The 24,851-nt window shown below is 41.6% G+C and overlaps 1 protein-coding gene across 1 annotated transcript in view; it reads right to left on the minus strand.

Annotated features, from left to right (window-relative positions):
* LOC126480348 (G-protein coupled receptor Mth2-like) overlaps positions 1 to 24,851 on the minus strand; it is a 247,377-nt gene that overhangs the window by 73,532 nt on the left and 148,994 nt on the right. Inside the window, exons 2-3 of the mRNA XM_050103858.1 lie at positions 18,808 to 19,021; positions 7,288 to 7,589 (exon numbers count right to left, since the gene is read on the minus strand). Coding sequence (XP_049959815.1) covers positions 7,288 to 7,589; positions 18,808 to 19,021 — 516 coding nt within the window. The remainder of the gene's footprint in view (positions 1 to 7,287; positions 7,590 to 18,807; positions 19,022 to 24,851) is intronic.

A 24,851-nucleotide genomic window follows, 5' to 3' on the forward strand; every position in this document is an offset into this window, starting at 1 on the left:
ATCGACCTATTCATTGTTGAAATAGAAAAACACAGAATTTTGGAATATTCCGTCAGCATTGCATAAAAAACGCACGTTGACGAGCGGTTATAAAGATAGGTAGCGCTCATGTACTGAGTTGATCCCGCGTTTCCGTCGTACCAGACGTATTTTCTAAGTATTTGTTATTTTTATTTGTTGCGCATTGCGAAAAATGAGTGAATACTAAAATCGAGCTATTAATTGTTGAAGTAGAAAAACACAGCATTTTGGAATATTCCGTTATAATTGTATAAAAATAAAATTTTGAGAGCGCGCGACTGGGAAGAATTGGTTTAGATCCTCTTTGAGGGGAACGATTAAGAAAAAAAATGAAAAATGTAGATCAGAAAAACTTTATTGTTAGCAAGTACACTTTCCTTCATATCTTCTGCATGTTCAAGTCTACCTGAATTAACAAAATACAGGCTGTTTGCCGGCCGAAGTGGCCGTGCGGTTAAAGGCGCTGCAGTCTGGAACCTCAAGACCGCTACGGTCGCAGGTTCGAATCCTGCCTCGGGCATGGATGTTTGTGATGTCCTTAGGTTAGTTAGGTTTAACTAGTTCTAAGTTCTAGGGGACTAATGACCTCAGCAGTTGAGTCCCATAGTGCTCAGAGCCATTTGAACCATTTGAACAGGCTGTTTCAAAAAGAATGACCTGATTTTAAAAGTAAATATTTATTGATAAAAACATACTACAAACAAGGAATGAATTGCAAATACTCACAAAATCTATGTTATTACACATGCTCTATGTGACCAGTAGCCCAGCGCGAACAGCATCTAGACGATAGCTGTATTCGTTATAAACTTTACACAATATATCTGCTTTTACAGATGTTACGGCGGTTGTTATTCTGTTCTTCACTACTTCTCTGTCACGAGGTAAATGAGAGAGGAACACGCTTTCGTTCACATATCCTCACTGGAAGAAATCGCTTGGGGCTATGTCTGGCGATGTTGGAGGCCAAGAATGCAGGGCAATGTCTCGGGGGACCGTGTACCCTGTCCACCGCTGAGCTATCTTCAAATGCTACAAAACTCGCTTTTTCCACAAATTCAGGAGGACTCCGATGACTCCGTTTTCCAACAGGGTGGAGCTCCACCAGACTGGCACAACAACGCAATTCAGTTTCGCAATTACACTCTGCCTCAACGCTGGACAGGAGGCACGGGAGCCCAAGACACTGCCCAGCATTCTTGGCCTCCAAGGTCGCCAGAAATGACCTCATGCGATTTTTTCTTATGGTGATATCTGAAGGAAATTGTGTTCATCTCCCATTTATCTCGCGCCGTAGAAGAAATGAAGAACAGAATAATAGCCACCATGACTTGCATAAAAGCAGATTCATTCCGTAAAGTTTATGAATCAAATTTAGCTATCGTCCAGATTTATTCGTGCTGCTCTTGTCCAGCGTTTGTAACAGCATTTGTAACAGCATAGCTAAAACTTCGAGATTTTTTTGAATATTTTGCAATCCATCCCATGTTTGTAGAATGTTTTTATCAATAAATATGGAGTTTTGAAATCAGGAAACACCTTTCGAATGTTTTCGAAGCACCCTGTATTATGGTTTTCTGACAATGCCAGCAGGGGAGCCATCTCTTATTACGAAAGATATAATCTTCTTGTTAGAGAAGTTTTATTTGTCCAGATTGCAGTAATCACTTATATGGTCTACTCGTTTCGACCAATAGGTAGTTGGTACTGTTAGCCAGAACGTTATCCGCTGATGACGGGTCGTCCAGTCATAAATGGGATATGTATCATGTTTGAATCCATTTCTCATTCGAACATGGTTGTTAAGTACTGTAATCGCTTTTGCAATGCGTTAGGCACAATTCACACTGCGAGATGCAGTATTCTCCATTTATTACACGCACTCAACATACCAACGTTCTAAAGTTACCCGATAGTTAAATATCTTTTTCCATAAGTCGGCTGTAGGGTCGCATTAAATTTTCCACCAGCTCAAATGCTTCATCATCTACGTTCACGCAGGGAAGTGCCATCTCTGCTAAAGGTCCTTGTTTCGGTACATCCAAAGGTTTTCCCGCTAGTTATGCCAATAGACCGGAATCTCTGGCGAGCAGATAGCTTTTCCGTAAGCGCGAATGTTTAACCGGATAAAGCGACAGCATCATAGAAGAAAATGTTTTGAAGTGAAGTATAACGAAGTTTAATGTTCCTGATTTTGTATTGTGACGTGTTTACCATCTAGAGCTCCAATGCAATGAGGAAGCACTGCGTACTGTTTCAAATCATTGAAGTATTTCAATCCAGTTTTCCTCACCTGGTGTTAGTATCAGAATGTCTTCTAGTTTCACCCAGATAACTTAACAAATAATCCCAGACACAGACAATTTCCTAATTTTATGTGAATGGAGCAGCTCAGCCACTTACAACGAGCCTACACCTGCATATTTCTAGAGTATAGTGAACGTGGATACGGCTGTAACTGATGTACCCGCACAACACGATACACCTCCTGTTATAATATTTTGTAACATTGCTAAAGCATATTTTCTCAATGTGAGTTTATTGATTTAGTTCGACGTTTGGGAACCTGCGTTTCTTGTTGTTGTTGTTGTTGTTGTGGTCTTCAGTCCTGAGACTGGTTTGATGCAGCTCTCCATGCTACTCTATCCTGTACAAGCCTCTTCATCTCCCAGTACCTACCGCAACCTACATCCTTCTGAATCTGCTTAGTGTATTCATCTCTTGTCTCCCTCTCCGATTTTTACCCTCCACACTGCCCTCCAATACTAAATTGGTGATCCCTTGATGCCTCAGAACATGTCCTACCAATCGATCCCTTCTTCTAGTCAAGTTGTGCCACAAACTTCTCTTCTCCCCAATCCTATCGCCCGCATCTCGTGGTCGTGCGGTAGCGTTCTCGCTTCCCACGCCCGGGTTCCCGGTTTCGATTCCCGGCGGGGTCAGGGATTTTCTCTGCCTCGTGATGGCTGGGTGTTGTGTGCTGTCCATAGATGTTAAGTCCCATAGTGCTCAGAGCCATTTTTGAACCCAATCCTATTCAATACTTCCTCATTAGTTACGTGATCTACCGACCTAATCTTCAACATTCTTCTGTAGCACCACATTTCGAAAGCTTCTATTCTCTTCTTGCCCAAACTATTTATCGTCCATGTTTCACTTCCATACATGGCTAAATTCCATACAAATACTTTCAGAAACGACTTCCTGACACTTAAATCTATACTCGATGTTAACAAATTTCTCTTCTTCAGAAACGCTTTCCTTGCCATTGCAAGTCTACATTTTATATCCTCTCTACTTCGACCATCATCAGTTACTTTGCTCCCCAAATAGCAAAACTCCTTTACTACTTTAAGTGTCTCATTTCCTACTCTGATTCCCTCAGCGCCACCCGACTTAATTCGACTACATTCCATTATCCTCGTTTTGCTTTTGTTGATGTTCATCTTATATCCTCCTTTCAAGACACTATCCATTCCGTTCAACTGTCTCTGTCTCTGATACAATTACAATGTCATCGGCGAACCTCAAAGTTTTTATTTCTTCTCCATGGATTTTAATACCTACTCCGAATTTTTCTTTTGTTTCCTTTACTGCTTGCTCAATATACAGATTGAATAACATCGGGGATAGGCTACAGCCCTGTCTCACTCCCTTCCCAACCACTGCTTCCCTTTCATGCCCTTCGACTCTTATAACTGCCATGTGGTTTCCGTACAAATTGTAAAAAGCCTTTCGCTCCCTGTATTTTACCCCTGCCATCTTCAGAATTTGAAAGAGAGTATTCCAAGCTACATTGTCAAAAGCTTTCTCTAAGTCTACAAATGCTAGAAACGTAGGTTTGCCCTTCCTTAATCTAACTTCTAAGATGAGTCGTAGGGTCAGTATTGGCTCACGTGTTCCAACATTTCTACGGAATCCAAACTGATCTTCCCCGAGGTCGGCTTCTACTAGTTTTTCCATTCTTCTGTAAAGAATTCGCGTTAATATTTTGCAGCTGTGACTTATTAAACTGATTGTTCGGTAATTTTCACATCTGTCAACACCTGCTTTCTTTGGGATTGGAATTATTATATTCTTCTTGTAGTCTGAGGGTACTTCGCCTGTTTCATACATCTTGCTCACTAGATAGTAGAGTTTTGTCAGGACTGGCTCTCCCAAGGGCGTCAGTAGTTCCAATGGAATGTTGTCTATTCCGGGGGCCTTGTTTCGACTCAGGTCTTTCAGTGCTCTGTCAAACTCTACACGCAGTATCGTATCTCCCATTTCATCTTCATCTAAATCCTCTTCCATTTCCACAATATTGTCCTAAAGTACATCGCCCTTGTATAGACCTTCTATATACTCCTTCCACCTTTCTGCTTTCTCTTCTTTGCTTAGAACTGGGTTTCCATCTGAGCTCTTGATGTTCATGCATGTGGTTCTCTTATCTCCAAAGGTCTCTTTAATTTTCCTGTAGGCAGTATCTATCTTACCCCTCGTGAGATAAGCCTCTACATCCTTACATTTGTCCTCTAGCCATCCCTGCTTAGCCATTTTGCACTTCCTGTCAATCTCATTTTTGAGACGTTTGTATTCCTTTTTGCCTGCTTCATTTACTGCATTTTTACATTTTCTCCTTTCATCAATTAAATTCAATATATCTTCTGTTACCCAAGGATTTCTACTAGCCCTCGTCTTTTTACCTATTTGATCCTCTGCTGCCTTCACTACTTCATCCCTCAAAGCTACCCATTCTTCTTCTACTGCATTTCTTTCCCCCATTCCTGTCAATTGTTCCCTTACGCTCTCCCTGAAACTCTGTACAACCTCTGGTTCTTTCAGTTTATCCAGGTCCCATCTCCTTAAATTCCAACGTTTTTGCAGTTTCTTCAGTTTTAATCTACGGGTCATAAGCAATAGATTGTGGTCAGAGTCCACATCTGCCCCTGGAAATGTCTTACAATTTAAAACCTGGTTCGTAAATCTCTGTCTTACCATTAGATAATCTATCTGAAACCTGTCTGTATCTCCAGACTTCTTCCATGTATACAGCCTTCTTTTATGATTCTTGAACCAAGTGTTAGCTATGATTAAGTTGTGCTCTGCGCAAAATTCTACCAGGCGGCTTCCTCTTTCATTTCTTAGCCCCAATCCATATTCACCTACTATGTTTCCTTCTATCCCTTTTCCTACTACCGAATTCCAGTCACCCATGACTATTAAATTTTCGACCCTTCACTATCTGAATAATTTCTCTTATTTCATCATACATTTCTTCAATTTCTTTGTCATCTGCAGAGCTAATTGGCATATAAACTTATACTACTGTAGTAGGCGTGAGTTTCGTATCTATCTTGGCCACAATAATGCGTTCACTATGCTGTTTGTAGTAGCTTACCCGCATTCCTATTTTCTTATTCATTATTAAACCTACTCCTGCATTACCCCTATTTGATTTTGTGTTTATGACTCTGTAGCCACCTGACCAGAAGTCTTGTTCCTCCTGCCACCGAACTTCACTAATTCCCACTATATCTAACTTTAACCTATCCATTTCCCTTTTTAAATTTTCTATCCTACCTGGCCGATTAAGAGATCTGACATTCCACGCTCCGACCCGTGGAACGCCAGTTTTCTTTGTCCTGATAACGACATCCTTTTGAGTAGTCCCCGCCCGGAGATCCGAATGGGGGACTATTTTACCTCCGGAATATTTTACCCAATAGGACGCCATCATCATTTAACCATACAGTAAAGCTGCATGCCCTCGGGAAAAATTACGGCCGTAGTTTCCCCTTGCTTTCAGCCGTTCGCAGTACCAGCACAGCAAGGCCGTTTTGGTTAGTGTTACAAGGCCAGATCAGTCAATCATCCAGACTGTTGCCCCTGCAACTACTGAAAAGGCTGCTGCCCCTCTTCAGGAACCACACGTTTGTCTGGCCTCTCAACAGATACCCCTCCGTTGTGGTTGCACCTACGGTACGGCCATATGTATCAATGAGGCACGCAAGCCTCCCCACCAACGGCAAGGTCCATGGTTCATGGGGAGCTGCGTTTCTTATGACACGTTTATTTGTCTTCCTTTATATCTGAAAGCCTATGTCGCTGTATTTTCAAGTTTCTACTGAGAACATTGGTTATCATATGTGTCTATGTTTCCACATACCACTTATCAGCAGAGAATTTTGATCTTATCAACATATAAATCTGCTAAAAATATTATAATTTCTTGTTTCTAATACTGATTATTTAAATTAAACAAAAATGTAATTATTATTCGATGTAAACTATTCTGCATAAACGTCATCTGTGAAAAAATATGTCGGCCCGAGTGGCCGAGCGGTTCTAGGCGCTTCAGTCTGGAACCGCGCGACCGCTAAGGTCGCAGATTCGAATCCTGTCTCGGGCGTGTGTGGATGTGTGTGATGTCCTTAGGTTAGTTAGGTTTAAGTAGTTCTAAGTTCTAGGGGACTGATGACCATAGCTGTTAAGTCCCTTAGTGCTCAGAGCATTTGAACCATTTTGTGAAAAAGTATCGATATTTATGATACTCTATGATCCGTCGATGTGAGGCTTTTGTATCTTTGGTTTATGTTTCTCTTTCTGGGGAGAGTGGAAGAGACGAGTCTAAATGTACTTTGTCTGCATTATACCCATGAGAAATACGTATCTTTATATGAAGAAACGAAAAAAAAATTCTCTTATTCGAGAGTGAAGAGAATATATCCTCTATGCTGCTTTCGACGGTGTTTCATTTTGAAGGAATTTAATTTATACTTGATTACATTATTCTGAGAATGCGACAGAGCTGCATTATTGATAATTTTGACGGATGAAGGAATACGACCGAATACGGAGATTAAGAAGAAGATTAACAGATTGTTTTTAAAAATTTTGAAAATCGAGGCAAGATTATACTGCGTTTTATTTCAGGACAAGGAGCTACCGTAACAACGTGAAACTAAAGACGTGTATTATTTTAAACTCTTTACTTTCACAAAGTTCTGTGTTGACGTAATAGATCTATCACATGTGCCCTGTAGTTTATCTTGATTAATTCTACGTCTTGTGTGCACAGACAGAAATGTGATTCTTGTTTTATTTTAATTATACGACAGGTGAGAGTTGATTAGACATCCGCGTACAAGACGTATGGAACCGAAAGAGACCGCGCTCGACCGCTCGTCATCTGATGATTTGGGAATTCGATCGTGCGACAGCGTGCGTTACATCTGACCTTAGAGTGTACTTCGATGGACAGGAACTGGTAGGAGAGAAGCTCACCCATGAAGACGCACTGGAAGTCGCTGATGACGTGGCTGGTGAGCTGCAGCAGGCCGAGCCCGAAGCTGCCCAGAGCGAGCGAGCCCATGTAGCCGCTGAGGCAAAGCCCGTCGCGATCGCGCAGCGGCGGCAGCCACAGGTAGATGGCGAGCGTGGCCAGCAGGAAGGCGACCGACACCTGCAGCAGCACGCCGTACGCCGACACCACGGCGCCCGGAGTCCGTCCGACGTCCTCCTCGTCGGGGAAGCACACCACCGCGCCCGCCACGCTGCCGTTGGGCCACATCTCCGTCACGCAGAACCTGCCGACCAGCGCTCTTCAGGTGGCGTGCCACAGTTTTCGGATACTGTCAAATAAAACCTCCGCGCATTATACACGTCTCAGTTCCTGCGAGAAACAGTATCAAAAAACTTCAATGAAATTAGAAGGAAGGTCAGTATTGGCCGTAATTTTCCTGATTTATTAACAGCAAAATCGATTTTCGATCACATAATGATCATCTTCAGTGCTGGAAGTTAAACACTTCAATAGCCATCAGTGAATAAGAAACAAAAGACCACGAATACAACTGAGTATAAACCAACTGCTGGTAAGAGCATACCTTTAGCGTACAAATTAAAGCTCGTAGGCACTGGTATCTAGTTACTAGCAGTCACAGAAGCTATGAAACGATCACAATAACTGAAGCCGCTGTTTACATCCACCTATACAGCAGATCTCGGTGTGAAAGGGGCTTGGAACGCCCTCTGTGACGTGTGATCGTTTCATAACTTCTGTGACTGCTAATAACTAGACACCAGTGCCTACGAGCTTTAATTTGTACGCTAAAGGTATGTTCTTACCAGCAGTTGGTTTATACTCAGGTGTATTTGTGGTCTTTTGTTTCTCATTCACTGATAGCTATGTGAAATGTTTAACTTCCAGCACTGAAGATGATCATTATGTGATCGAAAATCGATTTTTCTGTTAGTAAATCATCAAAATTACGGCCAATGCGGATCTCCCTTCTAATTTTATTTATCATATGGTCATTGTGCACACAGCACTCTATGGAGTCTCCAATCAATAAAAAACTTCAATATATGCATAATCGTTCCAGTGTAACTATTTTTCCAGAAAAGTAACTGTCAACATACTGGACATAAAAATCAGCAACTTAAAATATTTCTCGTTGTTGTTGTTGTGGTCTTTAGTCCTGAGACTGGTTTGATGCAGCTCTCCATGCTACTCTATCCTCTGCAAGCTTCTTCATCCCCCAGTACCTACTGCAACCTACATCCTTCTGAATCTGCTTAGTGTATTCATCTCTTGGTTTCCCTCTACGATTTTTACCCTCCACGCTGCCCTCCAATGCTAAATTTGTGATCCCTTGATGCCTCAGGACATGTCCTACCAACCGATCCCTTCTTCTAGTCAAGTTGTGCCACAAACTTCTCTTCTCCCCAATCCTATTCAATACCTCCTCATTAGTTACGTGATCTACCGACCTAATCTTCAACATTCTTCTGTAGCACCACATTTCGAAAGCTTCTATTCTCTTCTTGCCCAAACTATTTATCGTCCATGTTTCACTTCCATACATGGCTAAATTCCATACAAATACTTTCAGAAACGACTTCCTGACACTTAAATCTGTACTCGATGTTAACAAATTTCTCTTCTTCAGAAACGCTTTCCTTGGCATTGCCAGTCTACATTTTATATCCTCTCTACTTCGACCATCATCAGTTATTTTGCTCCCCAAATAGCAAAACTCCTTTACTACTTTAAGTATCTCATTTCCTACTCTGATTCCCTCAGCATCACCCGACTTAATTCGACTACATTCCATTATCCTTGTTTTGCTTTTGTTGATGTTCATCTTATATCCTCCTTTCAAGACACCGTCCATTCCGTTCAACTGCTCTTCCAAGTCCATTGCTGTCTCTGACAGAATTACAATGTCACCGGCGAACCTCAAAGTTTTTATTTCTTCTCCATGAATTTTAATACCTACTCCGAATTTTTCTTTTGTTTCCTTTACTGCTTGCTCAATATACAGATTGAATAACATCGGGGTCAGGCTACAACCCTGTCTCACTCCCTTCCCAGCCGCTGCTTCCCTTTCATGCCCCTCGATTCTTATAACTGCCATCTGGTTTCTGTACAAATTGTAAATAGCCTTTCGCTCCCTGTATTTTATCCCTGTCACCTTCAGAATTTGAAAGAAAGTATTCCAGTTAACATTGTCAAAAGCTTTCTCTAAGTCTACAAATGCTAGAAACGTGTGACAACAAACCTAAACAACCTCGGGCTCGCACAAGCCAGTCTGACGACATGATCGAGAAAGTGGAGAGAATTGTTTTGGGGGATCGCCGAATGACTGTTGAACAGATCGCCTCCAGAGTTGGCATTTCTGTGGGTTCTGTGCACACAATCCTGCATGGCGACCTGAAAACGCGAAAAGTGTCATCCAGGTGGGTGCCACGAATGCTGACGGACGACCACATGGCTGCTCGTGTGGCATGTTGCCAAGCAATGTTGACACGCAACGACAGCATGAATGGGACTTTCTTTTCGTCGGATGTGGCAATGGATGAGACGTGGATGCCATTTTTCAATCCAGAAACAAAGCGCCAGTCAGCTCAATGGAAGCAAGCAGATTCACCGCCACCAAAAAAATTTCGGATAACCGCCAGTGCTGAAAAAATGATGGTGTCCATGTTCTGGGACAGTGAGGGGGACAGTGCATTCCAAAGGGCACTACGGTAACAGGTGCATCCTACGAAAATGTTTTGAAGAACAAATTCCTTCCTGCACTGCAACAAAAACGTCCGGGAAGGGCTGCGCGTGTGCTGTTTCACCAAGACAACGCACCCGCACGTCGAGCTAACGTTACGCAACAGTTGCTTCGTGATAACAACTTTGAAGTGATTCCTCATGCTCCCTACTCACCTGACATGGCTCCTAGTGACTTTTGGCTTTTTCCAACAATGACCGTGCTGCTATTGCCTCAGCGATTTTCCAGTGGTCAAAACAGACTCCTAAAGAAGCCTTCGCCGCTGCCATGGAATCATGGCGTCAGCGTTGTGAAAAATGTGTGCGTCTACAGGGCGATTACGTCGAGAAGTAACGCCAGTTTCATCAATTTCGGGTGAGTAGTTAATTAGAAAAAAAAAAAAAAATCGGAGGCCTTAGAACTTGAATGCACCTCGTACAATGTCGTAATAAATCTGTAGTTAACATTACTTGAGAATGAAAAAAAAATACTAGCAGCAAGATTCGAACCAGAGATTTCGCACTTACGAAATTAAGCGTTTATCCGCTCGGCTGCTGACACCTTGAATTCAAGCTACCACACAAAGTATATATGCACGTCTAAAATTTTCAAACTCTGTTTTTCTCGCAAACGATTATAGTTGGGTCCTCTTGTTGACATATGTTTGACTGCTAGTCGTGCCAAACTCACCCAGTCAGTATGAGTGAAACCAGTTAGAGGCAGTTCATATAGTTGTCTCATCAGTGCAGTTCGACAGTCCTTGCTGTCTCCCAGCTGCGAGCGGGACAGTGCAGTTTCTGCAGACGATGTTGAGTCTGTCAATCTGTTACTAGGGCGAACTCCAGCTTTGTATCTATACGGTACGAAATGTTACCAACAAATTATATTTATTCAACGGTAACGCTATTTTTTAATAAACGTGTTATTAACTGCTGGCGAACATACTTTCTATCAGTCATAAATTAAAATGATTTACAAATACAGCAGAGTAACATTTGACCCACTTTGTACATTTTAGGGCACGCATACTTAAAGTCGTCTTCAGATTGAAATTGCTATCGTTAAAGCGCGCAAACGCTGTAACAAATGCTTGAAAAGGCCACGTGCAGAATCGCGTGGGGAGGGGGATAGGGAGGAAATGATGCTCGTGTACAATGTAATTTTATTTTATGTGCAAACTCATAACAAGTATATATAATGCTACACTGAGGTGCGATCTGTCGGCGCTGAGTAGTGTATTTCGTGCTCTTGTCCAACGCGCGCCTGAACAGTTGAATGCGAAAGGCGTAACCACAAGCGCCAGAGACGGCATACTTGCGCTGAAGCCGCTCGCTGCAAAATTGTCGCTGACTTCTTCATCATTCTTAGTTTTTATGTAATTGCTGACAACAAGTGTAATAAAACTTAGGAGCGATCTGGCTTTAATCGTACACGAAGGTAGACCTGTTCTACACAGGAGTATTTCTTGTTATTTGTCGCACTCATCTTCGGAGCATAACAGAAATTTCATCTTTGAAGTTAAATGAATATGAAAGTATGTCAAATGTATGGAGTGTGCCTTAAGAAGATTACTAAAAACCGATTTGAAATTAAAATGTGTCTTCTAAATTAATTTTCGACTTGCCAAGACCGGTATTGCATTTTTATATCGACTCAGAATTTTATCTTTGAACATCCAGTGGACATTAAGTGTCATTATTAGTACCGTAATTCAAGGCAGTAACTGCAATCACTTAAAAGTGAAGTTCATACTCAAGAGCTACTTTAAAAGCTGAAACGTGTGAACTGGCAGTTAACTGTTGATTCAAGAGTTGAAATATTCACCTACTTCGAACTTTATAATTTTTTCAGCATTAAATGATTTAGTGTGTGTTTGTGTGTGTGTGTGTGTGTGTGTGTGTGTGTGTGTGTGTGTGTGTGTGTGTGTGTGGCCATTCGTGTATCCGTCTGACTGTACCTATGTTACGTTGTATTAAACAAGGTTTGAACGACGAACCGGTGCTGGCACCCAGGCAAATTGTGCTAATCGGTAATTCCTTTTGCAAAAGATTTTAATTGGACTGAAATTAATGCTCGGCTAATCGTACCATTTGAACTCCGGACTGGAGTGAGACTGCCGGTTCAACTTTGTTCCAACAATGTATCGACCTTGACCTAAGATGGCTAAGTTTTAACCGTTTGAAACAATAATCTTGTTTCTTTTGGTTTTGACAAATAAAAAACACGTTTTTTTCTGGGTAGTTTTTAAAGCGCGCCACTTCTATACTTTAAACTTGTGTGAATCGTTTCAGACTTTGCACGAAAGCAGATGATTGCGTAAAGTCAGAACGATTTTGTTTTAATCCAATAATTTTTATCATTGTCAAGATACGACGATCTAAAATGTAGCACATAAAACTCGTTATTACGTTAACTGAATTCGCTGTAACGGTTTAAACTGAATCAAATAAATAAAAAAAGGCGTTCTTACGATAAAATTGAAAACTCGCTTTCAAAACTAACTTCATTCGGATTTCACGCGCAAAAAACGTGTTTTTACGCCAATCACTTCTATATTTCAATTGATTCGAATTTTATAAGAAGGTAGACAAATACATGTAATTAATGGTCTTCCTGTTTTGTGAAAGCTTTATCCGTTGCCACGATATAAGGAACATGGTACGAAAGATCCATCAGTCGTCCCCCAAGTCAACAAAAATCTACATCGGTTACCAAGCTATGGCGGTCTAATGTCAACATTATGGTACAGTTAACGTTGGGAACCATAATGAAAAATGCTGCTACTGTAGCACAAAAAAAGTCGAATATGTTGTGGGCAAAGTCTGGGATGTAAAAAAAGGGAACTAGCTTTTCGACTTATATGGCAGCTTCAAAGACATTTAAAGCAAAATATTTTGAAATATTCGCGCTTTTTTACGGGTTAACCCTACTTTCGCAGCGCAGTGAGCTCTTAGACCTACCATCTGTTACATGTCCGGGTGTGGTATAAGAACAGATAGATACAGATTTATGCGCTTGTAGAGAGTGGGATACATCAACAATAGGACGGGGGGGGGGGGTGCATCTATAAAATGAAATGCCCAGTGTGAAGAAGCATGCATCCTAAACTTTAAGCAAAGTTGTATCATATTGCACGTCATGACAAATGCCATTTTGGGTGACATGACGTAGTCAAGTTATACGTCATGACATAATGTAATCCTTCTTTTACGTCCCTAACGCTGTCCAGGACGTATTCGCATTTTTGTGCTACGATAAGAGCATATATATAAGGTACGCCCAATTGAAAAGGAGACATTCGCTGTAGCGGCGTTGTATGTAATTCCAGTTGATGAATGTGTTTGCCGAGAGCTGGCACGGTGGTGTTCCCAGTTGCATAAGCGGAGTTACGGCTTCGCAGTAATTTACTCATTTCTGGAGAGTTGTTTCCGTAGTTTTTTGTATGCTGGATTCCTCCCGATCAGCAGAAAGAGCAGTTATCTAAACTCTTCGCGCAGAGGGGCAGCATGGTTCACAGATTTGTCACGGGATGAAAGAGGTGTTCGGAGAGCAGTGTCTTGCACGGTACATAATATCGTTAAGAGGTGGGGCGTGTAAACATGAAGGATCACGTTGTCGTTACCAGTGCTGTGATTTCGGCTGTGGAGGAGCTCATACGAACGACTCGTGGTATCACCACACGTGACATTGCTGTTGTGTCGTCGCTAAGAGAAGACAGTGTGCATCATATAATATATGAGAAGCTTTGTTTTGGAAAACTTTATAAACAGTGAGCGTCCAAGCGTCTTTCAAACAGAAGACTGTGCCATGCGATGGAACGTGGTTCACCACTTCGACCCTGTCTCCGAGCGGATGAGCAAGGAATGGCGGCATCCCGGCTAACCACGTCGGAAAAAAGACCAATCTGCCCCGAATGCTGGAAATGTGAGGCTCAGTTTCTTTTTCAATGTAGGACATCAAATCATCGACTGGCTACCTCAGGGAGCAACAATTAACTCTTAGCAGTATTTAACACTTAAGGCTCTAACAGACCATCAAGAACAAGCACAGGGGCAATATCTCGAATGGGATAGTGCTTCTCTAGGAGAAATGTAGGCCACATGTGGGCATGAAGTCCCTCGAACTGATTCAAACATTTCGATGGGAGCTTCTGAAACATTCTTTTACGGCCCCAATATCTCCCAGTACGACTCGCATCTTCGGCCCTTTGGAACAATCTCTGAAAGGTCAGAGATTCAACTGCGATAAGAAGTGCAAGTCACTGTGGAAAACTGGATCCGTCAGCAACCCAGGAGTTTCTACACTGAAGCAGTTCACTCTCTTCCTGCACGCTGGCCTCGGTGTATCAGTGTCAATGGTAATTAGGTGTAGTTCTGCTTTTCCACATGAACATTAATTGTAACACTGTTATTAAAATTTCTCTAAAGATAACTGTAGTCTCCTTTTCGTTTGGGGACACCTTATATTCTCAATTACACTATAACGTACAATTTGACACTAACCACTTGTTTGTTCTAAAACATTTAGTTCAGAGTTTTAATTTTTTTCAACGCCCATGGTTTCTTTTAGATTTTTATTCTTATTACAGTATGAACCTGTGTACGACGTCAAATGCACTCTTGGTTCTGTCTCCAAAGAACTGGTGTAGTGCAAAGAAGCAGGCAGTGATCCTAGTCTCGAAATATCCTTTACAAAATTGATTCCGTTTTTCTCACTGCGTTTGCACAGCAAGATGTGATTTCCATCATAAATTGTTACGTCATTACATTGATACTAGGATGTTTCCAATACGTCTGTTTTATTTAAGTAGTCGGGGAAAAATCCGAAATTGAAACACATTCTCTCAAGTGACGCTGCTTATATTCCTTGATGTTATGGATTCTGCAAAATATGGACGTCTTGGTATGAACAACTTTTTGTTTATTGGCTTTCGTTCCATTCTTCCTGCCAGGAGAGAAACGCTTGTTGTTTTACTTTCAGGAAGCAATCTAAGTATGGTAGTTTTATGTTTACGTGCCTTCCACTGATAATTGCGTCTCTCGCTAGGCGATTCGCTTTTGTTGTATTTGTTGCCGGAATGAGATTTAATCCATGTGAATTCTATAATGTGATCATTATTCTTTTCTGGATGATGATAATGATTTAATTCCAGGATGTATTTAGTAGTTCTTTTGTTCTAATTTATGTAACTGATTGACTTCAGAAAACATTCTGAGTCAGTGATTATTATTACTATGGAGATTTTGCGTATTTTATTGCTCTTATAACAGCGATTGTTTCAGTTAGAAATATGGAACCTTCTCCTGGTAGTTGAAACTTGCTTTCTTCCGTAGTTACTGGACAGAACAAAGCTCTTCCAATCTTATTTTCTGTATTCATTTTTGATCGATTAGTATATATTTGAGTATAACATGCCACCTTTCTTCCTGGTACGATGAACTACGAGGGATTTTTTGATAGATTCTGTGATAGTCATGTAGGAACACTGGAAGTATCGAACTTAGTCACTTCGGTGTATTTTATTTTGCTGATATTTTCTTTTGGGTGTATGCAGCTGTATTTTCCTCGTATTTCTATAATTATAGATTTGAGCGAGCGGCTTTTTTAATGCGTCGACGGTTAGTACCCGTCATTCATGGTACAATATGGCGGGCACACAGTATTATTCTGCGAATATTTAAGGCATTTCTGTCGCTCTGAGGAGAAGGACGTAGTGCGGAAAGAGAGCATAGTTCAGAGGCAGATGCTTAAGCTTTTCTGCTGAAATTTGTCCAGAAGTGCTAGATTTTTTTATCAATGTTGTAGTACACCATGCATCTGTTATCTCTAAGGGACTGTATCGATGCGCGGTATAAAGTGATCTCCCCGCCATACTCTTTTCAGTGACTTCATAAGGTTCAAAGACTTTTCCAATGCACTAGGTGCGTTTTTATATGAGAGTCCCAACTCATTCTTGAATCAAATACAACACCAAGAAATCTAACCCGGGATTTTATTTGTATTTTATGAGTCGAGAGCCTTACACTGCCCAAACCTCCTGGTAAAACTGGTTTCGTGAAGGCAACACTTAGCGACTTTTCTGGAAAAATTGTGTAATGTCTTATCAATACGGCCACTGCCTTTGACACCTCACACGCTTCCTGATCTAGACTGATGGTTGGCGCGTAAAAACAAATATTGTCTACGTACAGGAGTAGTTTCACACGGGGAGGAATAATTCTCTCAAGCAAAGAGTTGTGATGTGGCAGTCACATATTGCTGTGCGATATCCGATTATTATTCTACTTAGTTCGTGGCTATTTTACAATTTTCCTGTTAGAAACGAGCGGGCCCAGGTGTTCGTCCTGTGATCTGGCTTGACCACAGGACGTCAGCCACAAAGGCTTTAGAGGAGAGACGTTGGTCACCAAGGCTTTGCAGTTTGCGTAAGTCGGTTGCGGTAAGCCCCTGCTCGACACTTTGTCAGCAAATGTGGTTTTCTCCTTTGAATGCAGACTGCCGCTAAGTCACTGCATGTGCTTAGCGTATCATTGAGCGTGACGAATTCACCTCCCCTTTATGTAGATCTAAGAACGGGCCGCTGCGTCTCTGCTCTGTCACCGTGAGAAAATTCGGAGCCTTACACTTCAGATTTTGTTATCCAATCAAATGCGTCTTAACTCCCACTGTGCGTAAGCGCGTAGGGATTATCCAATAAGTCGATCACGGATAGCAGCCAATACCTTCTTCTTCGAATGTTAAGATGCGTTCTGTAAGTCGCAGGTTTCCTCTCTATTCATTTAAATAAAGCAACGTTTTGGTGGTCCCGTTGGCAATAGCATTGAGACATCCCTTCCACACAGAGTTTCCTAAAACGTGAGGACCCAGGCAAGGAGAAGAATAATTTCCCTGCTGCGGAGGGATAGACACTTCTGGTTCTGACGCCGCGTGGGGTGTACGATTGCTGACGCCGACTGGGGTGACCTTGATCTGGTGGCGTTCGGCACGTTTGCTGAGCTCGGAGTAAGTATTGCATTAGTGCTGCCCCCTTTATGAGCAGCTCACAATTTGCGGGATTCGGTACGCAGCTTGTGTTGCTCTCATTAATTGTTTTGTTTCGTGGCTCTTGGACTTGCTTTTAATTCGCATTTGCGAGCTGCACACATTAGGAAAGCTTGTGGTGTTTTCCAAGCAGTCTTCCACGTAAATGAGGTACCTCCCCACAGCGTTAGCGGAACATTTTTGATTAAATTTAGCTTCTAGAGAGATTTATAGTTCAATATTTTAGTTGAATTGTTGTGCTCGTTGTGTTGTAGCCAATTTCTCAGTCAGTTTTAGGAGACTTTATGTTCATTACGTTGGAAGCTTATTCTCTGTCATTTTAATGTGGTATGTGCCGTGATCTTAAGAGTAAATATATGATTTATTGAACAAATACTTTATTTTACTCTCACAACCAACCTACTGTCGTTCAATTGATCCTGGTTAGGTGATCCTATAAAAAAAATTTGTTTCTCTTACTCTTACGGTGCTCTGTTGCAGTACAGTGACCAAACGTTGTGATCATTCAGCTTATACGCAGAGCAGATATTGTGATCAGCTGCTTAACTGATGTATAATGAGCACTGCCATTGCTCGTCTATCATGCTTTTGAGTATGTCGTAAGTAAAGTTGGATAGCTACGACTACGTGCGGCAATGGAACTTAGAATGACTACATTTCAGAGTATTAAGCTAAGGGTAGCTCCTTGCAGGAAACCTGTCGTAAGAATACAGGGCTCAATTAATTTATCCAGTGTAACATTTTCTAGCTGCTCATGTGCGCTATTCGTTATTGTAGTCGCTCGGCCAGAATCCTGCTGCAGAGGAAGTATTTGGCATGCAACTGATAGGCCGATCTCTCTCAAATACTCCTAAATGGGTTGTGGCTAGACCAACGTGGTCGCCTTACAGGGTGAGTAATTTCCCCATGAGGGGTGGTGTTTCCAATATCCGTTGCCGCAAAGGTTCTAAATGTCTTGTCAGAAGGCAGCGCCGTGCAGCAGCGCTAAGAGGAGGAGAAGGGAATGGCCAGCGAGAATGCCTACCTTATGGTCATGATTCTGACTGGCTGACTGCTGACCTCACTCTTCCTTATTCTAACTTAAGTCAGAAGGTGATCGGGCAGCCACTTTCGATCTGACTATCATGTAGACGGCGTTTCTCATACATTAAACAAGAAATGATTGCGTAACTTTATTTTTTCGATGTGATAATTGAAACTTTACGGCTACACGTCGTAAATTAATACCATGATTAAGCGTAGAACATGCTCCAATACCTTGCAGCATAAAGAAGTCAGCAATAGCGGTCTTTTTCGCTAAATCTATTCTTTTCCCCTGATCAGCGCTCTATTCACTGCAATAGACGTTTAAGATAAATACTAGTTAAGAAACTGGTTAATTTCCAGCCCAATCAGTGCAAAACGAATGGGAGTGCCGTTTCCCTCTGTGCCTCAGTGGTAAAATGCCAGACTACAAATTCCAGCCAATCCTAGGAGTTTTATCTGTCACTCATCACTCCTTTCACCCCTGTCAGTGTTTGCTGACATGAAAAATACTGAGCCGCACCGTGGTTCGAAATCAACATCAACATTAAACTGTAGCTCCCACTATATCTGGTTGTACAAGTTAGTTTAAAGGTTGGAGGAAGGCAACGGCATACAAGCTCCAACCGTGGCCGGTAAAGCACTGTGCTGTTCAAAACAATATTCGGATTTATGACTACTTTGCTTTAGGACGTACTTGCCAGGGGGTTCGTCGATCCTGATGCCGGAGGCGACGAAGAAGAGGTGTCCGTCGTCTCCGACTGCAAGCGGCTCGGCCTCGGCGGCGGCGTCCAGGAAGTAGGCGGTCGAGCAGTTGTCCAGGTTGAGCGGCGAGCCGTCGTCGCACGTGCGGCCCCCGGGCAGGCCGCCGCCGCCGGGGCAGCACAGGTAGCTGGCGGCGGCGCAGCCCGCTGCGGAACCACAACACGCCAGTGGGATTAGAAAAATTCTGTAGGTTGCAAGCTCCAACAATACCGTACGGTGTAATAGTCCAGTCAACGAAGATAAAAAATAGTAGAATAGGGGGGAAAATCCTGCAGTCACAATTTTTTTTTTGAAAGTGATACGAGGAAATATCATTAAAAACACAGTAAAACTCCAGCACAGTGTGTTGTGAGGGTGGGGCTGGGGGTTAAAGGGCACTTTTTCATTTTTTCTTGAATAACTCTAAAAGCGTGGCTACTAGCCCAAATACAGGAAATGTGTTTCCAGCTACGAATAAGGACAACCATCAGCTGTATAATGGAATGAAGACAATGAATATTTGTGACAGATCGGGATTCGAACTCGGATTTCCCGCTTATCGCGAGTGGACGTCCTACTATTGGGCTACCCGAGCACGACTCACGGCCAGAATCAAAGTTCCATACGTTGTCAACCATGTCTCTACAATCTGTACTCGTACATACATTAAATACAGGGTGATTCAAAAAGAAAACCACAACTTTAAAAATGTGTATTTAATGAAAGAAACATAATATAACCTTCTGTTATACATCATTACAAAGAGTATTTAAAAAGGTTTTTTTTCACTCAAAAACAAGTTCAGAGATGTTCAATATGGCCCCCTCCAGACACACGAGCAATATCAACCCGATACTCCAACTCGTTCCACACTCTCTGTAGCATATCAGGCGTAACAGTTTGGATAGCTGCTGTTATTTCTCGTTTCAAATCATCAATGGTGGCTGGGAGAGGTGGCCGAAACACCATATCCTTAACATACCCCCATAAGAAAAAATCGCAGGGGGTATGATCAGGGCTTCTTGGAGGCCAGTGATGAAGTGCTCTGTCACGGGCTGCCTGGCGGCCGATCCATCGCCTCGGGTAGTTGACGTTCAGGTTTTATAACTAACCTTTTTCGTAGGACTCTCCATACAGTTGATTGTGGAATTTGCAGCTTTCTGTTAGCTCAGCGAGTCGATTTTCCTGGGCTGCGAACAAATGCTTGCTGGATGCGTGCTACATTTTCATCACTCGTTCTCGGCCGTCCAGAACTTTTCCCTTTGCACAAACACCCATTCTCTGTAAACTGTTTATACCAACGTTTAATACACCACCTATCAGGAGGTTTAACACCATACTTCGTTCGAAATGCACGCTGAACAACTGTCGTCGATTCACTTCTGCCGTACTCAATAACACAAAAAGCTTCCTCTTGAGCGGTCGCCATCTTAGCATTAACTGACGCTGACGCCTAGCCAACAGCGCCTCAAGCGAACAAATGTACAACTAAATGAAAATTTATAGCTCCCTTAATTCGCCGACAGATAGTGCTTAGCTCTGCCTTTTGTCGTTGCAGAGTTTTAAATTCCTAAAGTTGTGGTATTCTTTTTGAATCACCCTGTATAATCCTGTACAAGGGACACACTGAAACTGAAAGTCGCTTGTCGGGTTTCGAGGATAAATACGATATTGCACTGTAATATCGGATCTAGAGAAAATGTTTCTCAGTACAAAATTAAACTACATTAAATTTCCTATAAAATGTTTTGCATTTTTTTCACTCCAGGACTAATAGTTTCCGCACTACGGGGGTGGAAAAGTGTCGGATTATTAACGATAGTGCTTTAATGAAATTAATTTTTACTGCTAAATTAAGTGGGTTACAAACAAATATTAAATGTGTGTACCGCGTCTAAGAGCAGTAGAGCCAAATGAAGGGATAAATAGTGTTGCACTAGGGCTGTACCAGGTTGGGGGGGGGGGGGGGGGGGCGGGTGGAGATAGAGGGTAGAAGGGCGAGGGATTGTGATCATGCACGTCCCTCATCCATGCATGAACAAGCTTGCTATTCGCCGCTCTATCTAACATACTACGTCGCAAGAAGCAACTACAAAGTGCTCAACAAAGTCATATCGATCTACAAATGATGGAGCACAGCAATCAGTCATCCTTTTTTGCAGGTTTTATTTGGCAAATCTAGATTTCGGCTACAGACGCCTGAAAAACACGGAACTGACATGCATTAATAGTATGAAATAGTGCATTGGTAATGGCCAGGCACTAGCTGAGATCTAGATTTGGCAAAGACAACCTGAAAAAAAGAACCACTGATTGCTGCGCTCCATCATTTGCAAATCATATCACAGTCTATGAGTGCACCCACGTTCCTAATGGGAGGCAACCTGACCAAAGTAATACCGTCCCTCAGCAGTGCGCCTTACGACTAACTGACAACACAGTGTTCAGAAATGCTCAACGGGGGGAGTATAGTTTCCAAGAAGTCCATTATCAAAAAATGGTTCAAGTGTCTCTGAGCACTATGGGACTTCACATCTGAGGTCATCAGTCCCCTAGAACTTAGAACTACTTACACCTAACTAACCTCAGGACATCACACACATCCATGCCCGAGGCAGGATTCGAACATGCGACCGTACCGGTCGCGCGGTTCCAGACTGAAGCGCCTAGAACCGCTCGGCCACTCCGGCCGTTGAAGTACATTATCACTACATGAAAAACAAAGACTTTAATAATATGGACGAAATATATGCAAATCTCTGCACATTATTTGTCATCCTGTACGGCACCTGTAGCGTTCTTTCGGGAAAGGCAACTTCCCCCACCACGGGTGCTGCTCGTTCTTCATTCTGCAGACAGACTATACCTCCCCAGAATTTCCTGCTCTGTTGTATAAAGCAGCTTCACTGAGTTTCGTGCTTATACGCTCTCGTCCACATCTCATCGCTGGAGATTTTTAGTATGCGGTTCATGATACACCCTTCTACCAATTTACAAAAAAACTGCGACTACACGATTTTGTCCCTAATTTTCCGTCATTGACTAGACTAGAACGCAAATATGTAAAACTGATAGTCCAAAATTTCTGGGTGGCCTTCTTGACGAGACCTTGAACCGTAAAACACCTATTAAAAATCTTCACAAACATTTGGGTTTAGCAACATTTGATGCACATTTAATGCTTATTTTGCTATTATGAGGCTTGACATGATCATAAATGTGGAGAAGCGATCTTGTTTTCAATATAACCTTTATTTGTACAGCTCGCGAATTTACTGTGTTACAGCGTGTAACACGTCATGTTGTGCATTCAAGTACTGAGTCAAAACTCACTCTGTATTTGATTGTATAACATGTAACGTGTTACACTCAGTAACAATATTTTATGATCTGAACAGGATAGCTAGCACAATCGAATCGGGTATAACAGTTTCTCAATTCACGATCTAGGCAAATAAAGACTTATATTACTTATTTTGGTGATGAAAGCATCACTTTGGATACTTCAGTTTGTTCATGCTATACTAATAATTTTCTGAGGCAATTCCACACAAATACAAAATATTTATTACACAGAAACGTGTTATACGGATAATATCTGGTTTCCACTTGCAATACCCCTACCTAATGTGAACTGGCGGTTTTTATGGTGCATAGCAATGCATATGCTAATTGCGCCATATTTGTTATGTAGAGTGAAGCGGTATTTTATTTACTGAGTGTGTGTATGCAACACAGTCCCACATTTACTTTATGTTTATTACCTGAAGATGCGTATGCAACGTAGACTCTCATTGTCTTTACGTTGGCAAAGAAAAATACCGGTTAACTAATATTATTGTAATATTCCGGCTGCGAGGACCAGCGAGGAAGTGCTACCGTAATAGAGACAACGCTCTTTGCTGTGAAAAAAGAGCATTTGGACTTTTGTAATTTTGGAGATAAGTAATCGCGATTGGGCTTTTTTTTGGCAAGGGGGGGGGGGGTGTTCAGATAATTAGTTTACATATAGACATAATATGAAGAGCAGAGGAGATACAACCTGTAATCGCATTATAAAGAATAAAAAATTTATTTTATGAAAAAGAGGGTAAATATCGTCTACGAACTTTTATTCGATGTTGGATCCCCGGGCCTTCATAAAACGATTAGTGTGTTTAGCAATCCAGTGCATAGTGATTTCTTCGCAAATTAACAATACAACAATACTGGATGATTCTGCTACTACCACGGTCCGAACGACGCGAAATATTTAGCCATCAGATAGTGTGTTAAAGACGTTCCCTAAGCGACCAGTTTGTCAGTAAGAAAATATCACACTGCCACTGTTGTTCAACGTTCTCATTCTGGAAGTGTTTCCAGAAAATCTTACGACGACTGTGAGTACTTTAGCTGCCACGAGAGACGGAGTCTTCATCGCGAGTTGTTGCAGTTTTCTCCGACTTTTCCTGGCGTTCTCTGAGAGCCAGAGAAACGGAAACCTTCGACCGCCAACTCATCCTATACCTAACTCGTTCTCTTCTTACAGCAGCCACGAAGAAAACATTCATCTATAGGCAAATTTTTTCACTGATTTTCATATTAGACAGGTCAAAAATTTTAAAATCTATGCATATAGGAAAAAATTCAACGCAGTTCCTGTCTTATCTGTGTCAAAGTCAAAGGTCAAGTTAATTTTTCTTTACGACGTAGCAGTTCAGTTCATTATATATTGAACGTGGTTTATGGATAACATGTGGTGTCCATTTTCCAACATCACGTGATCTACTGTTTAAAAATTTTGGCTTACAAACAACAGCCTCACGGTATATTTCTATCGTCTGTAGTTTTCTTCTGAAGAGTCAGGTTTAAATTGAAAATAATGGTACTAGTCATAAACTTAACATTAGGGACGAAAACAGCCTCCGTTAGCTTAGTTGTAAACTTGCACAGAAAGGAGCCAGTTACGCAGCCATAGAAATATTTGACCATTTCCGTTATTAATTAAAGTTGCTGGCAGGCAAAGAAATTTTTAAAAATAAATGGAAATCGTATGTACTGGACAGTTCCTCTCCGAAGAAGATTTTTCTGAGCGGATATCATTTATGTTTTTGTGTTGTATTTATCAATCATTGTTGCAGATAAAGTTGTAAATAATCCAATTTGCTAATGGCCATCATATAGCCATCTTTTTACAGAGAATATGTATTCTGTTTATAGGCCCAAAGGTACGCTCCACATCGGCGAAGAGTTTCGGATATGATCCAAGCATCAAACAGACGTCAAAACAAAACTAAACTCATAATCACTAAGAATTATGCGAGGGAAGACTTTTTCAGTGGTAGAAACAAGCAGCAGGTGATTGGTAGATTTATACAGTAGGTGAGTGTGGTTCTATCGTAGCCAAAGGGCGACTCCATCGTAATAGCTGCATTTTCTCTGTGCTGCACGGATCTGTCTTTTTGGGAAGATTTACTAAGCAACAGTGTCTCCTATTACGTGAGTACAAATTTTTCTCAGCATTACAATGTATAATAGCAGGAACTAGGCGCCTATCTGGATGTTGTACTTACCACTTCGTTAGTTAGTTAGTCAGCTACATGTTCCATGGATCATTTTGCACGACAGATCGTAATGATGTGGAATGTGTCATTTTACACTCACATCGCAAATTAATTTGTAAATACGGTTACATTCTGAACATGTCCAATGATTGTTCTTTTCTTCACAAAAAGAAAATAGATACACAGATGTAAGTTAGTAATTCCTATCCACCGTCTTTGACACATTACAATAATAGAAATTCTTCTACGGAATTGGAGGAGTTATCAAGTAGAAACTTTCTCAGTTTGTTATCAATTTTTACTTTGTTGTCAATGAGACATTTTATATCACTGGGTAAGTGATCAAAAATTTTTCTTCCAGCGTTGTGCATCCCTTTTTGTGCTAAAGACAGCCTTAATGTGGGGTAATGAATGTCATTTCCTTCTGGTACTGTAATTATGTATCTCATTGTTT

Source organism: Schistocerca serialis, chromosome 1 (assembly GCF_023864345.2).
Source record: "Schistocerca serialis cubense isolate TAMUIC-IGC-003099 chromosome 1, iqSchSeri2.2, whole genome shotgun sequence".
NCBI classification, from domain to species: Eukaryota; Metazoa; Arthropoda; class Insecta; order Orthoptera; family Acrididae; genus Schistocerca; species Schistocerca serialis.